This window comes from Strigops habroptila, chromosome 10 (assembly GCF_004027225.2).
Source record: "Strigops habroptila isolate Jane chromosome 10, bStrHab1.2.pri, whole genome shotgun sequence".
Taxonomy (NCBI): Eukaryota; Metazoa; Chordata; class Aves; order Psittaciformes; family Psittacidae; genus Strigops; species Strigops habroptila.
In genome coordinates, this window is record NC_046359.1 from 12021866 (window position 1) to 12041429 (window position 19564).

The window sequence follows — 19564 nt, forward strand, 5'->3', positions numbered from 1 at the left end:
AGGGAAAAGCAAAAGATTTCTACAGGTTGAACAAAACTGATATCAAAATGTAGGGCTAGGTCATCCTGTGAGCACTGCAGCATGCCTCAGGGACCAGGCATGAATCCATCAGGGCAAATAAATGGCAAAAGCACACAGGTCTGCAACTGCTGGTCCATCTGCTCCTCCTGTGCAATGAACAGTTTTTCTCCCAATCCCAATACATTTGATCCCATTTTGCAGAGAATGATCAGTGATATAACAAAAAAAACAAACAAACAAAAAAAAAAAAAACCAACAAAAAAAAAAAATCAAAAAAATCCCAGGAGAGTGAGTGCTGGAAAGAGCACAATTCCCATAAAGAATGTGGTTGTGCCATTTAAACCCCAGCCTGCAATTCACAATGCTCTATTTTGAAATATTATGTTTATAAACTCTGTGTTGTAATTTCAGATATTTTTTGGCACATTTTGAAGTTAGTTAAGCCCTTTAAGCTAGAATGCAATTGCATTTTCTGGTTTTTCTTGTTTGTTTATGTTCAACTTCTGTTGATTTCAAAAGGTTCAAATGACCTAAGGTCTTTGACTGGAGTTGCGTATTTCTTTATAGTTTCAGGAAGAGTAGTAAATTATTGCTCACAGGGTCAAAAAAGCAAACCATCAACCCCCTATTAGAAGGTAATCTCTGTCTCTTTTTCTGCATAGCACTTCACACTGTGAGGAAGTCTGTGTGCATGAGAGAGATTGAAGAATGGAGAAGTCCAGGAAAACATTTGCTGATATCATAAATGAAGCAATGGTTACTGCTAACACAATGGATCGTGACAAACTGCTGTTTTCTTACAAGGGGATTCTCTATCCTGCTACATTTTGCAGTCCTGAAGTATTCAGAGCCATGGACTTCCTTGAAGCCAGAAGCGATGATATCATTTTGGCAGGATACCCTAAATGTGGTGAATATAGTTTGCTTTCTTCATAAATAAAGTTATGTAATGACAAATAAGTAGGTTTGTACTAAATATAAAAAATATGTATTATATGGTATACAATATTAGATGTTATACTAAATAATATTTAAAAATTTCACAAAATTTTGTAGAACTAATTTTGTTCTCAGAAAGCACAACAAAATTAATTATGAAACTTTTATGTAGGGAATTGTTCAAATGACTGAGTAAAAGACATTTGATTTGCTTTTTGATAACAAAAGCATGTAAAAGCTTTTGTTATCCTTACCTTTTACAATTAGGAAGTTAAATGCACAAATTAGAGACAATTAAAATACAGTTCTCACACCAGAGGTAACCAGATCTCTTGATATTGCAGGATCTGCTCTCGCATTTATATTTGTAATGTTAATAGCTTTATATTTTTACACAAAATACTGCTTTTGGTACCTTCACATGCTGCGCTGCATATTCTTTAGTTTTGTTTGTTTGTTTGTTTTAGTTTTATAGATGTCAAGAATATCTGAAATTTTTTTAACACTTGAAGTGATCACACTGATCTTTGGCTATTGGAAAATCAAGCGGAGATCTTTGCTAGGGTTGCAAGTTTACCCTACGTCTTTGCTCCTTCTTCCTGAAAACACCCTGTACTGGCTACAGAGTTTGGATTAGAGCTACAGGTTTGGATTAGATTGTCTCATATCCATTTTAATGTAGCTGTTTCTCTCCTCCAGCAATTGGATTCACTCTGTCTTGCAGTCACAGTTGACAGGATTGTAAAGTTTTTGCATTTTTATCATATTTTCTTTTTGAAGAAATGTTATGCAACAGAACACAATTATTGAGACTGTAGTGACAAAGACGTAGGAACCCAGTGTCTGAAAGTCAGGAAATTATAAACTAAAGATTTTTTGAATAAAAATATAATAAATGTGTATAAGAAATGTCACGTCAGAGGATTTTTACCAATTGGTAAAGAAAATGAGCACATACAGCACAATTTTCAGATCTAGTTCTGCTCCCGTGTTCAAGTTCAGTGACCCACCATTCCTCCCAAGATAATCCTATGCAGCATGTCAGAAAACATATACTGGGTGTTGAGGTACAGGTTAACCACTCCAAACCCCCTTATATTTGTCACAGTAAAAATGTATAACATTATTGCACGTTTTCCTATTTGAATGATAGGTGATTCTTCTCCTTTATTAGTTGATTTACAATATACAAGGTAATTTACAATACGCAAGTTAATTTACAGTATACTGAGCCATTTGAGTTGGAGAAATCTGTTCTTGTAAAAAACAAAGGTAAGACCCTGACAGGCAATTGTTCAGATAGTCAGCTGTGATGCTACCACATGAAAGGAGACCCAGCAACTCACCTGGTAGTACTATCTACTTCTTGGCTTTCCCGGCAAATCCATTTCTCATTATTCTAAAGGTTTTTCAAACAATTGTGTATATTTTTCCCCTTTCAGGCACAAACTGGCTGGGTCAAATCTTAAATGATCTGGTAGCCATATTTGAAAACAAAGTGCAGAATAAAGAAAGCAGCATGAATGATGAAGAAATACAAGAATTCCCCTACCTTGAAATGGGAGATACTGGGAAATATGAGGTGGGCACAGAATACATGTATAAGTTGTCAAAATGTTGTGCTTCAAATACTGAATATATGCTGTGTGAAATATTCCACTTCGATAAGAACTCTCCCACTTCTCTGTATGTGGCATCTGGTCAGGATGAATTTCATCTGCATTGCCATATGCTGAGTGATAAGTGAACACTTCAGAGGGCTTTAGAGGAGTACATACTCATTAGATAGATAACAACTGCAGAAATTCAATGTAGCATGTTTTGTATTTGAGAAGAGTTTAATGAAATTTCAAGTATTGAAATACTGGCTTTTATCTCTTTTACTAGTTCTTCTTCCTCACCCCTTCTCTTTCTCCTTGAGATCCTACAGCTTTCACATACCCCCGGTTAGCGCTTGTGTCTTACCTTTAGATTTGATTCCCTGTCTAACAGAACATGTTAAATTAATTATCACTGAAGAGAATTAGCAATGGTTAATCTTTTTCCAGTTGCCCATCCTCAGGGGCCATTGAAAGTTAGAGCTACTCAGAGCAGTCCACTAAGATCCCAGGATAACACTCACAAAAAATAAGTACTTTTATCAGCCAATAACTTGATAAGTTTAGCAAGACAATATTTATCATAGGCTGATGAAAAGAATACTTGTACTGAACTGTCCACTTTCCTCCTTCCAATTCTTCAAGCGGATGAACAAATTGCCTTCTTGAAGAGTTATGATTACTCATCTCCTTCCTGAAAATCTTCCCAGGTCTATCTTCAGAAATAAAGCCAAGGTGAGTGCTGATTTTAAAATCTTGAAAGCAAACACTCCAACAGATTGTTTTTAAAGCCAATGTAGTACTTTTCTGTAAAATCACTCTTGTACTTAGGTGTTTAGCCTGGTTTAATTTCTGCCATTCGACTCACCTAATCTCAGTTCATCCTTATTGACACCTTCGTGTCAGTCTCCACAAGTGAGATGGTGGAACAAAGCAGTAAAATGTATTTTGACACAATTTCCTATGGGAGGCATCTTTTGGTGTTGTCACAAGTGAAGGCTTCACTGTGTCAAGAATTTGTATTTTTGTGATTTTTCCCCACTACCTAAATGATGAATGATGCTTGTATCAAGCAAAACATATATAGATTCTGCATAATTAATTTGATTAATCTGTAAAAGATATTTTAATAACTATATGCAATTATCTTCACAAGGTACTGAAGCAAATTAGAATACTTCACTTTCTGAATTTAGAATGAAATTACTACTTTTGCAAGTAGTATACGAGATATTAGAAATTGCAGTTATAAATTTATAAATTGTAAATTGTTGATTTCTTCATACTATAGTCTGTTACGTCTTTCTCTACAAATAAAATACTTTATTTTATTCTAGATATTGTTGCTGATCTGCAATCCAAAAGATGTAGCTACATCTTTTTACCATTTTTCCAATGGCTTGTCTCATCTTCCCTCCTATGAGACCTAGGATGATTTCTTTGTAGCTTTCATGACAAAGAAAAGTAGAGTATATTATTCTGGCTGTGTCAGTTATTCAATGCTTTGACTTTGTCCAAAAACTTTGCACTTTGTAAATCAGCTTCACTAGGATTTTTCAGTTTACAGTGCAAAAGCAGATTAAAGACAGAAAGTTAGACATTTGAACTGAAGTTTACAGTACCTGTCTTATGCCTGCAGATAAATCCTTATCAAAACTGCACTTCCACAAATTAACTTGCACAAACTGATATTTTGTCTGAAGAAGCAGTCCCTCCTTATCTCTGTCTTGGATCGCCTTCACCCCCCCTCTCCAACGTCCATCATCTTGTGCCCACACAGACATCTAAACACCTGTGTGCCAAACTGGACCAGAGGAATGATTTGTTCTAAGTCTAGTGCATTAAAAAAGAAAGAAAATAATCCCACTAGTTTAAAATTGCATGAATTCTTCAGTCTGGCATGTCACATGCCCAGCTTCTGTCACATGAAACAGAAGTTAAACAAGGTTTTAAACGATTAAAGGAGTCCGCGAGATGGTTATAGTTCTTAATGGACTCACATCTGTATTGAAATACTAAAAAGTTTCCTGAGACCTCTGCATGTGTCAGAACAGCCTGGAGCAAAACCCTGTAATTCCCACAGAAGGGTGTAAACTCTGGCATAGACATTATTAATAATGCCCATGGCTGAGTGATCAACTTAAGGAGTAAAAATTGGTTTATTTCATAAGGAGCTTGTCTAATTTTCATTTATGCTTCATCTTAGGAATTTTTTTTTTTACTTACTGCCCTGGGGATGCTACTTTGAGTACCTTTCCAAATGGAACAAATATGCTGATGATGAAAATATTATGACAATAACTTATGAAGAGCTAAAAGAGGTGAGGTTACCAAAAGTTACAAATATTTTGTGCTTCAAAGAGTGTTTGTTCCTAAACCGATTAACCATTACATTCATGTAGTGTATTCAAACTGCTGCATGAGATAGATTCTTGTTTTAAGGGAAGGAAAGATGACGTTCAAACTTAAAAGTCTTTAAAAATTTTGTTTGTGAAAATGATTCTTGTTTTCTCTTTCCTGAATCACTGTAAATCAAAATCCCTGGTAATTTTTTAGGGGAGCTTTACGTATTCAACAGTGTAGATTTTGCTCAACTATAAATCACACACAAACTTTTGTGATCTATAAGATGACAGTTCATATCTCCTCTGAAATAATTATGGAGCAGAGAAACACTATGTATTACTCCAGTCCTACTGAACTCTATGAATATTCTATATATATAGTCAGCAGAGAGATGTAGGAAGTGCAAACAACTCAGAAAGCAGCGTAATTTGATCAAATGTCATGTGGTATGTTACATTCCTCTTTCCAGAATCCAGTCCTGGGCGTGAAAAACATAGCTGCTTTCTTTGGGGTTTCCCTGACTGAGAAAGAGCTTCAGAGTGTGGTAGAGAGGAGCAGCTTCCAGTCAATGAAGAAGAAGTCACTGAAGACCCATGGGAAACATGGCAATATTTTCTTTCGCAAAGGTAGGAAGCTCCAAGAGGTCCAGAGGTAGAAATGTCACACTTCCAAGAACTTGGGCCACCCATCATTTGCTTCTTTTTTGCACACATGTTAGCATTACAGATTAGTATCAAACAAGTTATCACTGTTACGCTTGAAAAAACTAGTCAAGGAACACTATTGAAGAAGAGGCCCAGCAAGACTCTGGCAGCAGGTAGCTTTTAGAGGCCCAAAAATGACTGTCAGGAAGGAGAACTTTCTGTCATGTGTCTGAACTCCTCTCCATCTCTGTTCCAAGATCACTAATTCTTCAGCCATTAGAGGCTTACCTGAGCAGGCAAAACTGGGTGAAACTCAGTCTGAGTGGCATGATAACACTTTTTAGAAGAGTGTAGGATCTCCTGAAAGGGCCACTACCAAGCCTCTGCTCACACTCACAGGTGAGAAGTAAGCCAAGTGTGCAAGAATCACATATATAGAGAAGGGGAAACAAAAAAGAACTACTTTTGCAGTGTGGTTTGGGAGACACAGACATAAGAGGGCCAACCTGGCTATCAGAATCTATTTCTGCATTTTACATTAAAGAAGTCACTGAATAAAAACTCAAGCTGCCAAGGGAGCAAAACTCCAGCTCTGCCTCCTGCTTGGTTCTCAATCAAGCCTTCATGATCTTCCACCTTGCCAGTCATAACTGACTGGAGTAGAGAGCTGCAGGGAAACAGGACTTTAAGCTGCTTTTTTGGGCAGGGTCATCTGACGAGGAGAACATTCTTTTGGATTATAGCAGTTTCACAGTTCTGTAGCTCAACTGACTTCACAAAATTATATTGGTGCAAAAATGAGTGAAGCTTTATCTTGAATAATGGATCAACTCCATTTAGTGTACAATGGAACAAGAATGACAGATCTGGAGAATAAAAATTAATATAATTTCTTGGTTTTAAAGAGTTTCTTTGCCTCTTTGAAGGTGGTGTAAGCGACTGGAAGAATCTTTTCAGTGAAGATCAGAATAAGAAAATGGACAAAGCATTTGAAGAACATATAAAAGGAACTAAACTAGGAACACAGTTAAAGTATGAAGTATACTGTAAAGCCTGAAAAGTAATGAAATGTGATTAGAGCAAGAGCTTTCCAGCGCAATCTCAGATCATCTGAATGCCATATACTAGAAAACTAGATCAAATGATCCAAGCACCTTAGAATTACTGTAATAATCACATTGCAGCAGCCATTACAGTGACAGTGATGAATACTGGGCTTCTGTTTTAAAGGTGAAGTCTTTGACTTACTTTGGCTACACTCATATGCTGACAAAGATGGCAACTGACCATATTCAGATAAACTTAACAGCCCTGTTTCAGGAGCTGTCACCCGGAAGGAAATGCCCCTTTTCTCTTTCTAGCCAAACCCAGTCTTTCTGGACTACTTATAATTATTTAATACATGGAAGTAAAAAAAAAAAAAAGTTTCAAATCAGGCAATATCTTCACAGAAAAGGTCACTAGTTAAGATATGGCTCTGACTCAACCTTAATTAATGACAAAAGATATCTTCCTCATGACTTCAGAAAGAACTAGGGGGAGGAGACTGAAGGGGAATAGAGATCAACATTCTTAGGGATTTTAATGTCTCTGAATGCAAATTTTCAAGATGGATTTCAGAATACAGGCTGGTGTTAACATGAAAGATCCACTCTGAGATGCTGCTTTTATGGAATCGTAGAACAATTCAGGTTGGAAGGGACTTTGAAAGATCATCTGGTCCAACTTTTGATGGGAAAGGGGACCTAAATGAGATTACTGCATTTTGAAAACCTCCAGGACTTTACCGCATCCCTAGGAAAGAATTAATTTCTTATATTGAGATGAAACCTCTCCCGGTGCAGAACTTGTATGCATTGCTATTTGTCTGCTCCGGGTGGCTCCTTGTGAATAGAGAGCCTCCATCCTCTTTGTAGCTGCCCATTAAGTATTGGAATACTGCGATGAGCCTGATCATCTTTGTGGCCCTCCTTTGGACCTCTCCAGACTGTCTGTGTCTTTCCTGAATTGTAGTAATCAGAACTGGATGAAGTACTCCAGGTGACCTGAGAAATGCAGAGTTATAGAATCATCGAATCGTTTAGATTGGAAAAGAACTTTGAGATCATCAAGTCCAACCATTAGGCTAGCACTGCCAAGTCTACCACTAAACCATGCCCCTAACCACCACATCTACACAGCTTTTAAATACTTCCAGGGATGGTGACTCAACCACTTCCCTGGGCAGCCTGTGCCAATGCTTGACAACCCTTTTAGTGAAGAAATGTCTCCTAATATCCAATCTAAAACCCCTGGTGCAACTTGAGGCTATTTCATCTTGTCCTATTGCTTGTTACATGGGAGAAGAGACTGACACCCACTTCGTGACAATCTCCTTTCAGGTAGTTGTAGAAAGCTATAAGGTCTCCCCAGAGCCTTCTTTTCTCCAGGCTAAACAACTCCAGTTCCCTCAGTTGCTCCTGATAAGACTTGTGCTCTAGACCCTTCACCAGCTTTGTTGCCCTCCTCTGGACCCGCTCCAGCACATCAATGTCTGTCTTGTAGTGAGGGGCCCAAACAACAAACACAGTATTCGAGATGCAGTGTCACCAGTGCTGAGTACAGGGGGATGATCACTTCCCTAGTCCTGCTGGCCACACTATTTTTGATACAAGCCAGGATGCTCTTGGCGTTCTTGGCCACCTGGGCACAAGCCGGCTCATATTCAGGTGGCTGTCGACAACACCCCCAGGTCCTTTTCCTCTGGGCAGCTTTCCAGCCACTCTTCCCCAAGCCTGTAGTGTTGCATGGGGTTGTTGTGACCCACGTGCAGGACCTGGTACTGAGCTGTGTTGAACCTTGTATGGTTGCCCTCAGCCCATTGATCCAGCCTGTCCAGATATCTATGTAGAACCTTCCTACCCTCCAACAGATCAACGCTTCTGCCCAAGCTGGTGTCATCTGCAAAGTTACTGGTGGCGCACTTGACCTCCCCGTCCAGATCATTGATAAAGATATTTGAGGGAACTGCCCCAGTACTGAGCTCTGGGGAACACCACTTGTGACTGTCCACCAGCTGGATTTAACTCCACTCGCCACCACTCTTAGGGCTCAGCCATCCAGCCAGTTTTACCCAGCGAACAGTACACGCGTCTGAGCTGTGAGCAGCCAGTTTCTCCAGAAGAACGCTGTGTGAAATGGTGCCAAAGACTTTACTAAAGTCTACACAGACAACATCCACAGATGTTCCCTCATCCACTAAGCAGGCCACCTTGTCATAAAAAGATATCAGGTTAATCAAGAACGACCTGGCTTTCATAAACCCATGCTGACTGGGGCTGAGTGACTGCTTGTCCTATAGGCGTCACTTGATGGCACTCGTGATGATCTGCTCCATCACCTTTCCCAGCACGGAGGTCAGACCAACAGGTCTGTAGTTCCCCAGATCCTCCTTCTTGCCCTTCAGTACATGGGTATTACATTTGCTAACTTCCAGTCAACTCGGATCTCACCAGTTTAGCCTGGACTGCTGATACATGATTTTTCAATGGCTCAGTGAGCACTTCTGCCAGCTCCCTTAGTACCCTTGGGTGGATTCTATCTGGTGGTGTAGCAGGTCACTAACCATTTCCCCTTGGATTACAGGGGCTTCATTCTGGCCCCCATCCCTGTCTTCCACCTCAGGGGGCTGGGTACCTGAAGAAAACCTGGTGTTACTCGTGTATTAAACTGGTGTATTAAAGACTGAGGCAAATAAAGCATTAAGTACATCAGCCTTTTGCGTTAAGTACATCAGCCTTTTCCTTATCCTTTATGTCTCTGTTTTCCCCTAGATCCAATAAAAGATGGAGATTCTCCTTAGCCCTCCTTTTGTTGATAATGTATTCATAGAAACATTTTTTTGGTCTTTTACTGCAATAGCCAGATTAAGTTCTAGTTGGGCTTTGGCCCTTCTAATTTTCTTCCTGCATAACCTCACAACATCCTTGCAGTCCCTCCTGAGTTGCCTGCCCCTTCTTCCAAAGGCCATATACTCTGCTTTTTTTCCTGAGTTCCAGCCAAAGCTCTCTGTTCAGCACATGGGGACAGCCTGCTCTATGCCTTTAAGATTTCCTTCTGGAAGAAAGTCCAGCCTTCCTGGACTCTTGCCCTTCAGGACTGCCTCCCAGGGAACTCAGTCAACCAGGCTTCTAAACAGGTCAAAGTCTGCCCTCCAGAAGTCCAAGGTGGCAGTTCTGCTGAGCCCCCTCCTTACTTCTCCAAGAATCCCAGGAATAAAAAACTCTATTATTATGTATAACTATGAACAATTTTCTCTTTGTATCATAAAAATCCCAAATAATTTTCTTTTTAATGCCATATAAATTCGCACTTGCTCCACTAAAGACCATGTTTCTACCTGTATAAAGGTTAGTAAACAGCAAGATCATGATGCTAATATTTTTTTCCTGTGTTTGAAGAGACTCCTTAATCTATACACCCACTTGCCACTTCTAAGAACTGCTTTTATGTTTTCCATGCTCCAGCCATATAAAATAGGAAAAGAAAATGTAGTGAATGGAGAAGATGATGTTTCCCACCATTAATGCCAGTGGAGTACTCTTACCACAGAACTACAGTTATTGTTCCTTGCATTTATTCTTGATGCCTATAGTAAAGCTTTACCTTAAATTAATGCTTAAACACTAAAATAGGTTACTTTCCATAACTGGAAATTCTCTGAAACTGAAGGTGCCAAACTTTGCTGAAACTGGCTTTATTGGAAAATGGGTTTGTCAAGGGTAATGGTGTGAGGTATTACTATGTTCAGGATTTTGTACCAGCATTGGTATTTGGCCCTGTGGACACAGTATTTCAGACCTGTCCAGGGACAAACTGCTCCTCAGCCACCTGTTCTGGAAAATAGCAAAATAAGATTCTTTAAGCATACTTGAATTACAGATAGGAAAGAAACACACCCAATTTATAGATCCATCACCTAAGCAGATAAGAAGTAAAACCAGAATATACACTAGGAAAGACTAAAGTATTCAATGGCTTTTTGCTTCATTCTTCTAAAGCTGGTTAATTCTGCCCGGACATGTAGACATGCAGAGTCTTGCATAGAAATAATACTTAAAATATTTAGAAAAAATTAATGGATTCAAAAGCAGATCATCTGAAAGTCCTGACACAAGCCGTCTTTGAACAACTAGAATTATCTGGTATCCAGAGAGGTACCAAATGCATGTAGGAGAACGTACATAAATTTAAAAAATTGAGAAAAAAATCAAAATAAAGCAGTCACCTTAACTCGATACCTGGAAGTTTACTAACAAAAGTGATCAAGCAACCAACCAAGAAACATTTTGAGGTTAATTAGGTGGTAAGTATAAACTATGTCAAAGCTGTTCGTGTTCTTTCTTTAGAAGAAAACTTACCTCTTGAATAAGCCATAGACAGAAGATACAATAGATGGCAGCATCAGAAAGGTTCTGAAATTATGTGACAAAAAAGACACAATCTAGATCAACAAATTTATGGCTTCATAGTGGAGATGGCAACTTATGAATGTGATATTAAATGAAATTAAAGTACTGAAAGTAGATTTGTGTTCCTAGAAACTCATACAACAATGATAAAAGACACCTAAAAGCAGGGTCAGCAGCAGCAGCACTTTTGGGAATATCTACTTCTTTACATGGCTATTGTGAACTTGGTTTCAATAGCGTGCTCGTGATCAAACTGCATATACTGGATGACAACAAAATTGGGAGGACAGTTAAAGCAATATCCTTTAGTGGTGAACATGGTGTTCAGTAAAGGGAAATGTAAAATACTACACTTAGAAAAGAGAAACCACAGGCACAAGTGCTTAATGGGAAAAACCAATCAAGCAGCGGTTGGCTGCAGCAAAGACCCTATGTCACTATTGTTATTCTCCAGTCCTGTAAGTTCAAAAAGAGTTAACAGAGTTAATCAGTGACTTGTACTTTCATTCCTGAGTAAAAGCCTTATCTGCTTTGCTAATATGTTGCATAAATGTTTTCTGCATTGGAAAAGCAGCCTGTATCTGTTTCTTTGGAAAGAGTTCCACAGGGATACAAACATGAGCAGAAATAGGGAGAGAGTCATTGAAACAGTGGACAACTCTGTTTTACAGAGTGAAAAGATTCCCCCAGAAAGCATGCTATTTTCCTACAGAGGTATTTCATTCCCTGTTACACTTACTAGCCCAGAAACTTTGGAAGCTCTGAAATCCTTTGAAACCCGGAGCGACGATGTGATTCTAACAGGCTATCCTAAAACAGGTGAGTGTTGTTTTCTTGGTAAGTAGTCAAGTACACAATGCCGCAATCCAGAAGTTTGTGCCATCATTTTATACAGCAGTAATACATGAGAAAAGCTTATGGTGACATCAGACTTCACAGGATCATGATTTTAAGTTGTAAGACATATCTGGAGGTCAAATAATACAACCTCCTCCTCAAAGCAGGGGAAAGACCTAACCTTCAAAGTCAGGTTTTGTGTCTCAAGTTTTTGCTCAGAGAAGTTTTAAAACTTTGAGGGTGGAAATTCACCACCCACTGGAAAACTATTGCAATGTTTTCCCACTGTAGTGTGGGGTTAGTCTGGTTTTTACTTCTGTGCAGTGAGACATCCCTTTGTTGTGATTTGTAATATGCCCCTTTTGTAATTTCCTGGCCAATTTTCACTGTAGGTCTAGCAGTGAAAGACTGCAGTGATAGTCCACCATGCCTTACTTTTTTTTTCTCTAGCCTAAGGAAACCAAGTCTTTCTACCTCTTTATGCATTTCATTTGCTCCAGCTCCCAGTGATTTCGTAGAAGTTCAGCAAGAATCCTTTCAGATTCTCAAAATCATTTGTGCTTCAGTTCAGGAACTACACAGAGTATTCAACTGGTGAACTCACCAGTGTTGGGTAAGGCAGGATAATTACAACCCTTGATATTCTGACCACTCTTGCTAATAAGGTATGTTGTTACACTACTCACTGTAAAGGCAATACAGAGAGCATATCCAGCTAATGAGGGTAGGAGAACTGCTATTTCCATAGACTTACTGCATTGCAGAATGCAGTTGATTCCCTTGTATCTAAATGTAGGGAAAGACATGAATGTCACCAAACCTCTTGGATTATTTCCTCTTTCTTTTGCTATGGGCATTTTAGATTCTTTTTTTTTTTTTCCCTATTCACTCTAGAGAAATATCCTAATAGATCATTTGCAAAAAATCATAGAATCATAGAATTATAGAATGGTTTGGGTTAGAAAGGACCTTAAGATCATCTAGTTCCAACCCCAAGTTTTTCATGTGCCTTAGCAGGGTTTCGAGGAGAATCTGATCCACGATCCTGACAGGCACAGAGGGGAAACTAACTGCTCTGTAGTTTTCTGGGTCTTCCAGATTCCCCTTCTTGAAAATGGGGGTTATAGTTCCCTTTTTCCAGTCATTGGGAACTTCACCTGACTGCCATGATTTTTCAAATGTAGTGGACAGTGACTTAGCAACTTCATTCGCCAGCTCCTTCAGGATCTGCAGATGGATTTCATCAGGTCCCATGGACTTGTGCACATTCAGATTCTTAAGATGATCTTGAACCTGATCCTTTCCTACAGTGGGCCTAAGGTCTTCATTCTCACAGTCCCTGCATCTGCCTTCCAAGACCTGAGCGTCATGGTCAAAGCACTTGCCAGTGAAGACAGAGGCAAAGTCGTCATTGGGAACCTCAGCCTTCTCCAAATCCAGGGTAGCCAGTTCTCCCAATAGCTTCTAGAGAGGGCCCACATTGTCCCTAGTCTGTCTTTTTTTTTGCTACATACCTATAGAAGCCCTTCCTGTTATCTTTGACATCCCTGGCCAGACTTAATTCTAATTGGGCCTTAGCTTTCCTGGCCTGATCCCTAGCTTCCTGGACAATGTCTCTGTATTCTTCCCAGGCCACCCGTCCTCAATTCCACCTGCTATAGGCTTCCTTTTTCCTTCTGAAAATGAGGAATTACTGATCCTTATTCTTTTGTGTGTAGCCTGTAGAGCTGTGCATGGGCAGAAAGGGTTTAAAGTTATGAGGGTCCACCTACACATTCCAGAAGGTGAAAGCTGAAAACTGAGACTTGGCTCTCCAACCCCGGTCCCTCACACACCAGTTTTGCCAGGTTGCAGAGACCAAGACAGCTAAGACTGTTCAAAGATTCTGACAGGAGCTTGGCGGTGTGGTCGTTTGGCTGATGACCCTTTCTGCTGTCAGTTATGGAAGCCTATCTGGGGCTGGGAATGAGGCCAAACTCTATTGATCACGAAGAGACTGTAAACTAAAGCTGGTGAGGAGGAGGGAACAGTGTTCCCAAAGACAACACTGTGGAAGGAGAGCAGAAACAGCCAAGGGAAGACTCAGTTGGCCCTGTGCTGGGAGCTCCGTTGCTCCTGAGTAATTTCTACAGGGAGTAGCCTGAGGCACTGAATATCCCTTTGGTCAGTTGGGGTCAGCTGTCCCAGCTGTGTCACCTCCCAACTCCTTGTGCACCTTCAGCCTACTTGCTGGTGGAGTGGTGTGAGAAGCAGAAGAGGCCTTGACTCTCACCAATAATGAAAACATCCCTGTATTATTAACACTGTTTCCAGCAGAAATCCAAAACATAGCCCCATACTAGCTACTATGCAGAAAATAGACTTTATCGCAGCCAAAACCAGCACACCCACCTCCTGACAGGCTAAACTACAATATAGCGCTAATATAGCTGGCAGGCTATCCTGTCAGCCAGGTTGACATGAAAAAGTTCAGTTGAGTGAATGTGCTACTGGTGTCTTTATTCTTTCAGGAACCAACTGGCTTGGTACAATTTTGACTGAGCTAGATTCTGCAGATGCCAAATACACAGAAGAAGAAGTGGAAGAGAGAATAAATGCTGAAAAGAAGCTAGAGATATTTCCACGTCTAGAATTTGGAGATCCTGGGGTATTTGAGGTTAGTAGGCACTAAAAATATTGGCACTGCTCTTCTTATGGGTAGTAATAGCTGAAAGACAATGGCTGATCTCAGACATAACGGAGAGCCTACAGCCTTGAAAAAACAGTTATGGTGTGCACATGCAGCATGTACTATTGCTCTTAGTGTCCCAGTGCAAGCGCCTCAGAGCATAGGAAATGCTAAGAAGCCACAGGGGGCTCCAGCTCTGGACCCAGTGGTTTTTATCAGTAAGAACTTTTTCATGGGTGCCCTGTCCTCCAGCCTGTCTTATGTGAAATGGTGCTCTGTGGCAGAGAGTGGCAGAAGCCTACATCGCCAGTGTGTCCCTGTGCATTTTCCAAGGGATAAGATCCTTCTCTGGTCTCACCTTTTCTTATTACACATAATTCCTGAAAAGGCACATGTCACTGAATAAGCTACTTTTGTCATGTCACATTTCTTCCCACTTGCTTTAAAGAGGATGAAGAAACTGCCTTCAAGAAGAATTATACAAACCCATCTGCCACCTCATCTCCTTCCACCGTCCATGTTCCAAAACAAGGCTAAGGTGAGTCTTCTTATTACATTACATTGCAAAAGCTTTTCCACTCCAAATTAGCTTTCCTGTGTCTGTGTGGAATGCGTTTGCTGCACTTTCACCTGGGCTGGTCAATGCATAGGCACATTTCCAAGGTTGAAGAGGCAGAGTGCTATGTGCTGAGGCTGTGAACAAACATCCTCTCCCAGTAGCAGCTTTGCTGATGTAAGAGGTTACTATCAGTGGGCTGAGTGTCACTGTCCCTTCAGATCTCCATCAGAAAGACGCTTACAGGTTTGCATCAGAAAATGCAGCAAGGCAAGCAGTTATTCTCTTTGCTTTAACTTGCCTTCAAGATCACAGTACCTGTGGAAAGCCCATTACAGACTGGGGCAAAGATTATCTTTAATGGGAATTGCTTGTGGGTGTACCCTTGCAGAAAGAAGCAAGGGTACACCCACAGCCTGATTGTGGCTCACCTGTTCAGTAGGCCATGAGCCCATTTCTCCAAAATGAAACTAGCTCAGAAGTATGTCCCAAGGTCATCACTGAAAAGCTTCTTGCTTTCAGCCTGAGGCTCACATTAGCAGCAAGTGGCCTGTGAATGCCCTGATTTCTTGCTCAAGGAAAGGAATTAGACCAGCATTGTATGGTCTGGTGTGTGTTAGTGGACAGGAAAGTTTGCAGACAACACCAAGTTGGGCAAAAGTGTTGATCTATTGGAGGTAGGAAGGTTCTACAGATGGATCTGAACAAGCTGGATCGATGGGCTGAGGGCAACCGTACAAGGTTCAACACAGCTCAGTACCAGGTCCTGCACGTGGGTCACAACAACCCCATGCAACACTACAGGCTTGGGGAAGAGTGGCTGGAAAGCTGCCCAGAGGAAAAGGACCTGGGGGTGTTGGTCGACAACCACCTGAATATGAGCCGGCTTGTGCCCAGGTGGTCAAGAACGCCAAGAGCATCCTGGCTTGTATCAAAAATAGTGTGGCCAGCAGGACTAGGGAAGTGATCATCCCCCTGTACTCAGCACTGGTGACACTGCACCTCGAATACTGTGTTTGTTGTTTGGGCCCCTCACTACAAGACAGACATTGATGTGCTGGAGCGGGTCCAGAGAAGGGCAACAAAGCTGGTGAAGGGTCTAGAGCACAAGTCTTCTCAGGAGCAACTGAGGGAACTGGAGTTGTTTAGCCTGGAGAAAAGAAGGCTCTGGGGAGACCTTATCACCCTCTACAGCTACTTGAAAGGAGGATAGTGAGTTGGGTGTCAGTCTCTTTTCTCCTGTAACAAGAGATAGGACAAGAGGAAATGGCCTCAAGTTGCACCAGGGGTTTTAGATTGGATATTAGGAGACATTTCTTCACTAAAAGGGTTGTCAAGCATTGGCACAGGCTGCCCAGGGAAGTGGTTGAGTCACCATCCCTGGAAGTAGTTAGAAGCTGTGTAAATGTGGTGGTTAGGGACATGGTTTAGTTATGGACTTGGCAGTGCTAGGCTAGCGGTTGGACTTGATCTAAAAGTTTTTTCCAATCTAAACGATTCTATGATTCTATGGTTCTGTGTAATGTATTGAGAGGATGGCATTTTTGTCAGTCACCAAATCAGAACCATATTATGTGATTTCTTTCTCTAGATTCTTCTGCTGCTTCGGAACCCCAAAGACACAGCTGTCTCCTATTACCACTTCTACAACAACATGCCACAGCTGCCGTCCTTTGCCTCCTGGGATGAGTACTTTGCAGCCTTCATGCAGGGGAAATGTAATTTGTCCTGCGTGCTCTGGCATTCCTCCTTATATGGGGGGCCTACATAGGACCCTGTGCATGAGAATCTTACTCCAACATACCTTTCAAGGCATTCCGAGGACAGGCAGATAGGCCCATGTTATGGCAGAATAGGGGAGTACCAGAGAATCAGAGTTTCTTTTGTCTCTAATTCGGAACAGGAAGATACCACTAGAAAGCTTTAGCCTGACTTCCATTCCCACAACAAAGCTTGTGGTTCGGTGGTACCTAGTGGCCAGAGCTGGGGGATCTTGAACTGGCCTCAGACAAAGAACAGACATGTTGAGCCAGTCACCACTTCACCATCCTGATGTCGCATTTAGAAAGCTGTCTGGGCTGACTCCTCTGATTTGATAAGGGTCTGTTTTGGGGAATACTCTACACAACTTTGTCCCTTTGTCTGCAGTGACCTGGGGATCCTATTTTGACCATTCAGTGGAATGGAACAAATACATCGACCATGAGAAGATCATGATGATAAGCTACGAGGAACTCAAAGAGGTGCGGCATCTCACCCAGCTCTTCCTTGACAAGTGCACTGTGCACCCCTCCTGATACATATGACTGTGGGGAAGAAGAAACTCTTGGGTCAATCCTGTCTGCCCCTTCAGTCTTTCTGAGCTACTTGTTTATGTTTGCGGGAGGCCCATGGGGGTTAGGAGGAGGATAGACTTGTCCCTTTGTGGAAGGAATCATATCTGGCACAGGCACAGTTGCTTTTGGGAGAGAAGAAAAGACGTTGAAGCTGAGGCCACCATGTGGGGGTTCCCTCTCTGACAGAGCTCCTAGAATCCCTTGGTGACAGTGTGGGAGACAACCTCCTCTGCTGGGCTTCCCACCTGCTGCTGGTTTCATGCCACAGCCACAGGGTCAAGTATTTTGATTTCACCTCTGCTATGTTCCTTTGGCCAGGACCAGGTGCTGGGAATGAAGAAGATTGCTGCCTTCTTTGGATTCTCCCTGTGTGAGGAAGATTTTTCTAGAATTGCCAAGAAGACTACTTTTCAAGCTATGAAAGAAAAATCCATGGAAACCCATGGAAAGCTTGGGCATGCCCTCTTCCGCAAGGGTAAGTCTCTGCAGACGGAGAATCAGCCTTCTAAAGTAGAACTACAGAAAGAATTCTGAGTAGGTTTCCTCACTTAGCCATGAACTCACTGGGCTGTCTAGGAAGGACAGGTATGGGTGCAATCTCTCTTGTGGCATCCTGTACAATAAGCTTCTGCTGTTGGTGGGATATGGGGACTGTGTGAAAACATATCACAGTGCCAGGCTTAAGGTCCTCAGCCATTGCTTCCATGTTGCTCTATTTCCCTGTGGCAGCCCCATTTAGTTAGGCAAGTGAGGTGTGAAGGTGGGGGCCAACACTGGGGTAGGTTATGCTAACAGTTATGCACCAAATCTGCTTGGGCTGAATGGTTATTCTTTACAGAGAGGTTGTGGTGTGGCTGCTGCCTGGTGGTCAGACGATGAGGCTGATCTTGGATCACAGTTCCAGGTTGCATGTATCACTTCATGAATGTCCCCTTTGGGAAGAGGTGTGCTAATGGGACAAGAGGTTCCTGAACCTCAAGGAAATATATTGCTTACTACTCTGCTGGCCTCACAGGCGCCTTCTTGTTATGTACTCAGTGAGAACTAAGGAATAGTCTTAATATGGTTACTCTTAATAGACATGTTAGTGGTGGCTGCAGAGATGGTCAGACCTAGAGCCAGGGTCAGTGCTCTGACAGCCCGGCTGCTTCCCATAGCATCAAGAGTCGTGGGTTTCTGACTACCATGGGCATGGGCTTGCTTCAATCCTTTTCCTTTACCACTCCTTGGAGGAAGATGGATCTCCTCTGCTACCTACCCCGCTACTTTAAATAACTCTGCCCTTCAGAGGGAGGCATTCATGAATGAGATTTCCCTTGTGACAAAACCAGGTTCCCCTCTCTTCCATGTCAAAGCTTTACGAAATCACCTTGGAAACCCTCTGTGGGAAGGGAAGGCATGCAGGCAGCCCACCAGCAATGTTCCCTGTGGTCTGCCTGCAGCCTTTACTCTCTTATCTTTGCTACCTTGACTCTCCCAGACAATCAGACCTCTCTGGGGCATAAATCAAATCCTTCCCACTCATGTGGGCAATGATTCTGCCCCATTGCTGCCTAGGTATTATTTTCACTCAGGAGCGGCTGCCTTCAGTTTTTTTGGTACTTCTTGTTGTACACAGGGGTTGTTGGAAACTGGAGAGACTTCTTCTCTAAAGCTCAGAATGAAGAAATGGACAAAAAATTTGAAGACTGCCTAGGAGGAACGAAGCTGGCAGCAAAGGTGAATTATGATGTGTACTGCAAGGCCTGAAAATAAGCAGATGAGCAGCATGACAGCAAGTTGTGCTCCAGAGATGATTCTTCAAAGGTGGACAGTCCCCATGTTTCCTTTTCATGAGAAAAGAGAGAAACCCCTCAGAGATCTACCTGGTACCTCCAAGCCAAGTGGTAATTCTTAAGGATGTGCCGGGCCTCGGGCATGTGCTTTGCTTGATGCAATCAAATAAAATGTGTGTATGCCTCGAGTGAAAGCCTGGTATCCTTCCAGGAGGGACATGGTGCACGGGCATCATAGCACCAATCTGGTGGTGTCCCTGTGCTGCTTGAGATGGTGAGTGAGGCTCATGTGGTGCTCAGTGGTGAAGCAGAGGGACCAACACAGGGCCTCTCCTCCTGGCACACAATGGATTTGACATGGTTTCGTTGCGTGTCTGAGCCCCCAGAATGCCTG

General features: G+C 41.9%; 1 protein-coding gene and 1 pseudogene across 1 annotated transcript; both read left to right on the plus strand.

Moving 5' to 3' along the window:
- Positions 1 to 565: 565 nt before the first annotated feature.
- LOC115613856 lies at positions 566 to 7701 on the plus strand (annotated as a pseudogene).
- A 3849-nt stretch (positions 7702 to 11550) lies between these two features.
- On the plus strand, positions 11551 to 19358 carry LOC115613855 (sulfotransferase 6B1-like). Its single transcript, XM_030499872.1, has 7 exons — positions 11551 to 11817; positions 14346 to 14491; positions 14952 to 15041; positions 16651 to 16777; positions 17208 to 17302; positions 17714 to 17870; positions 19014 to 19358. The coding sequence occupies exons 1-7, from the start codon at positions 11616 to 11618 to the stop codon at positions 19142 to 19144; spliced, it is 948 nt and encodes a 315-aa protein (XP_030355732.1). The 5' UTR covers positions 11551 to 11615; the 3' UTR covers positions 19145 to 19358.
- Positions 19359 to 19564: the final 206 nt, after the last annotated feature.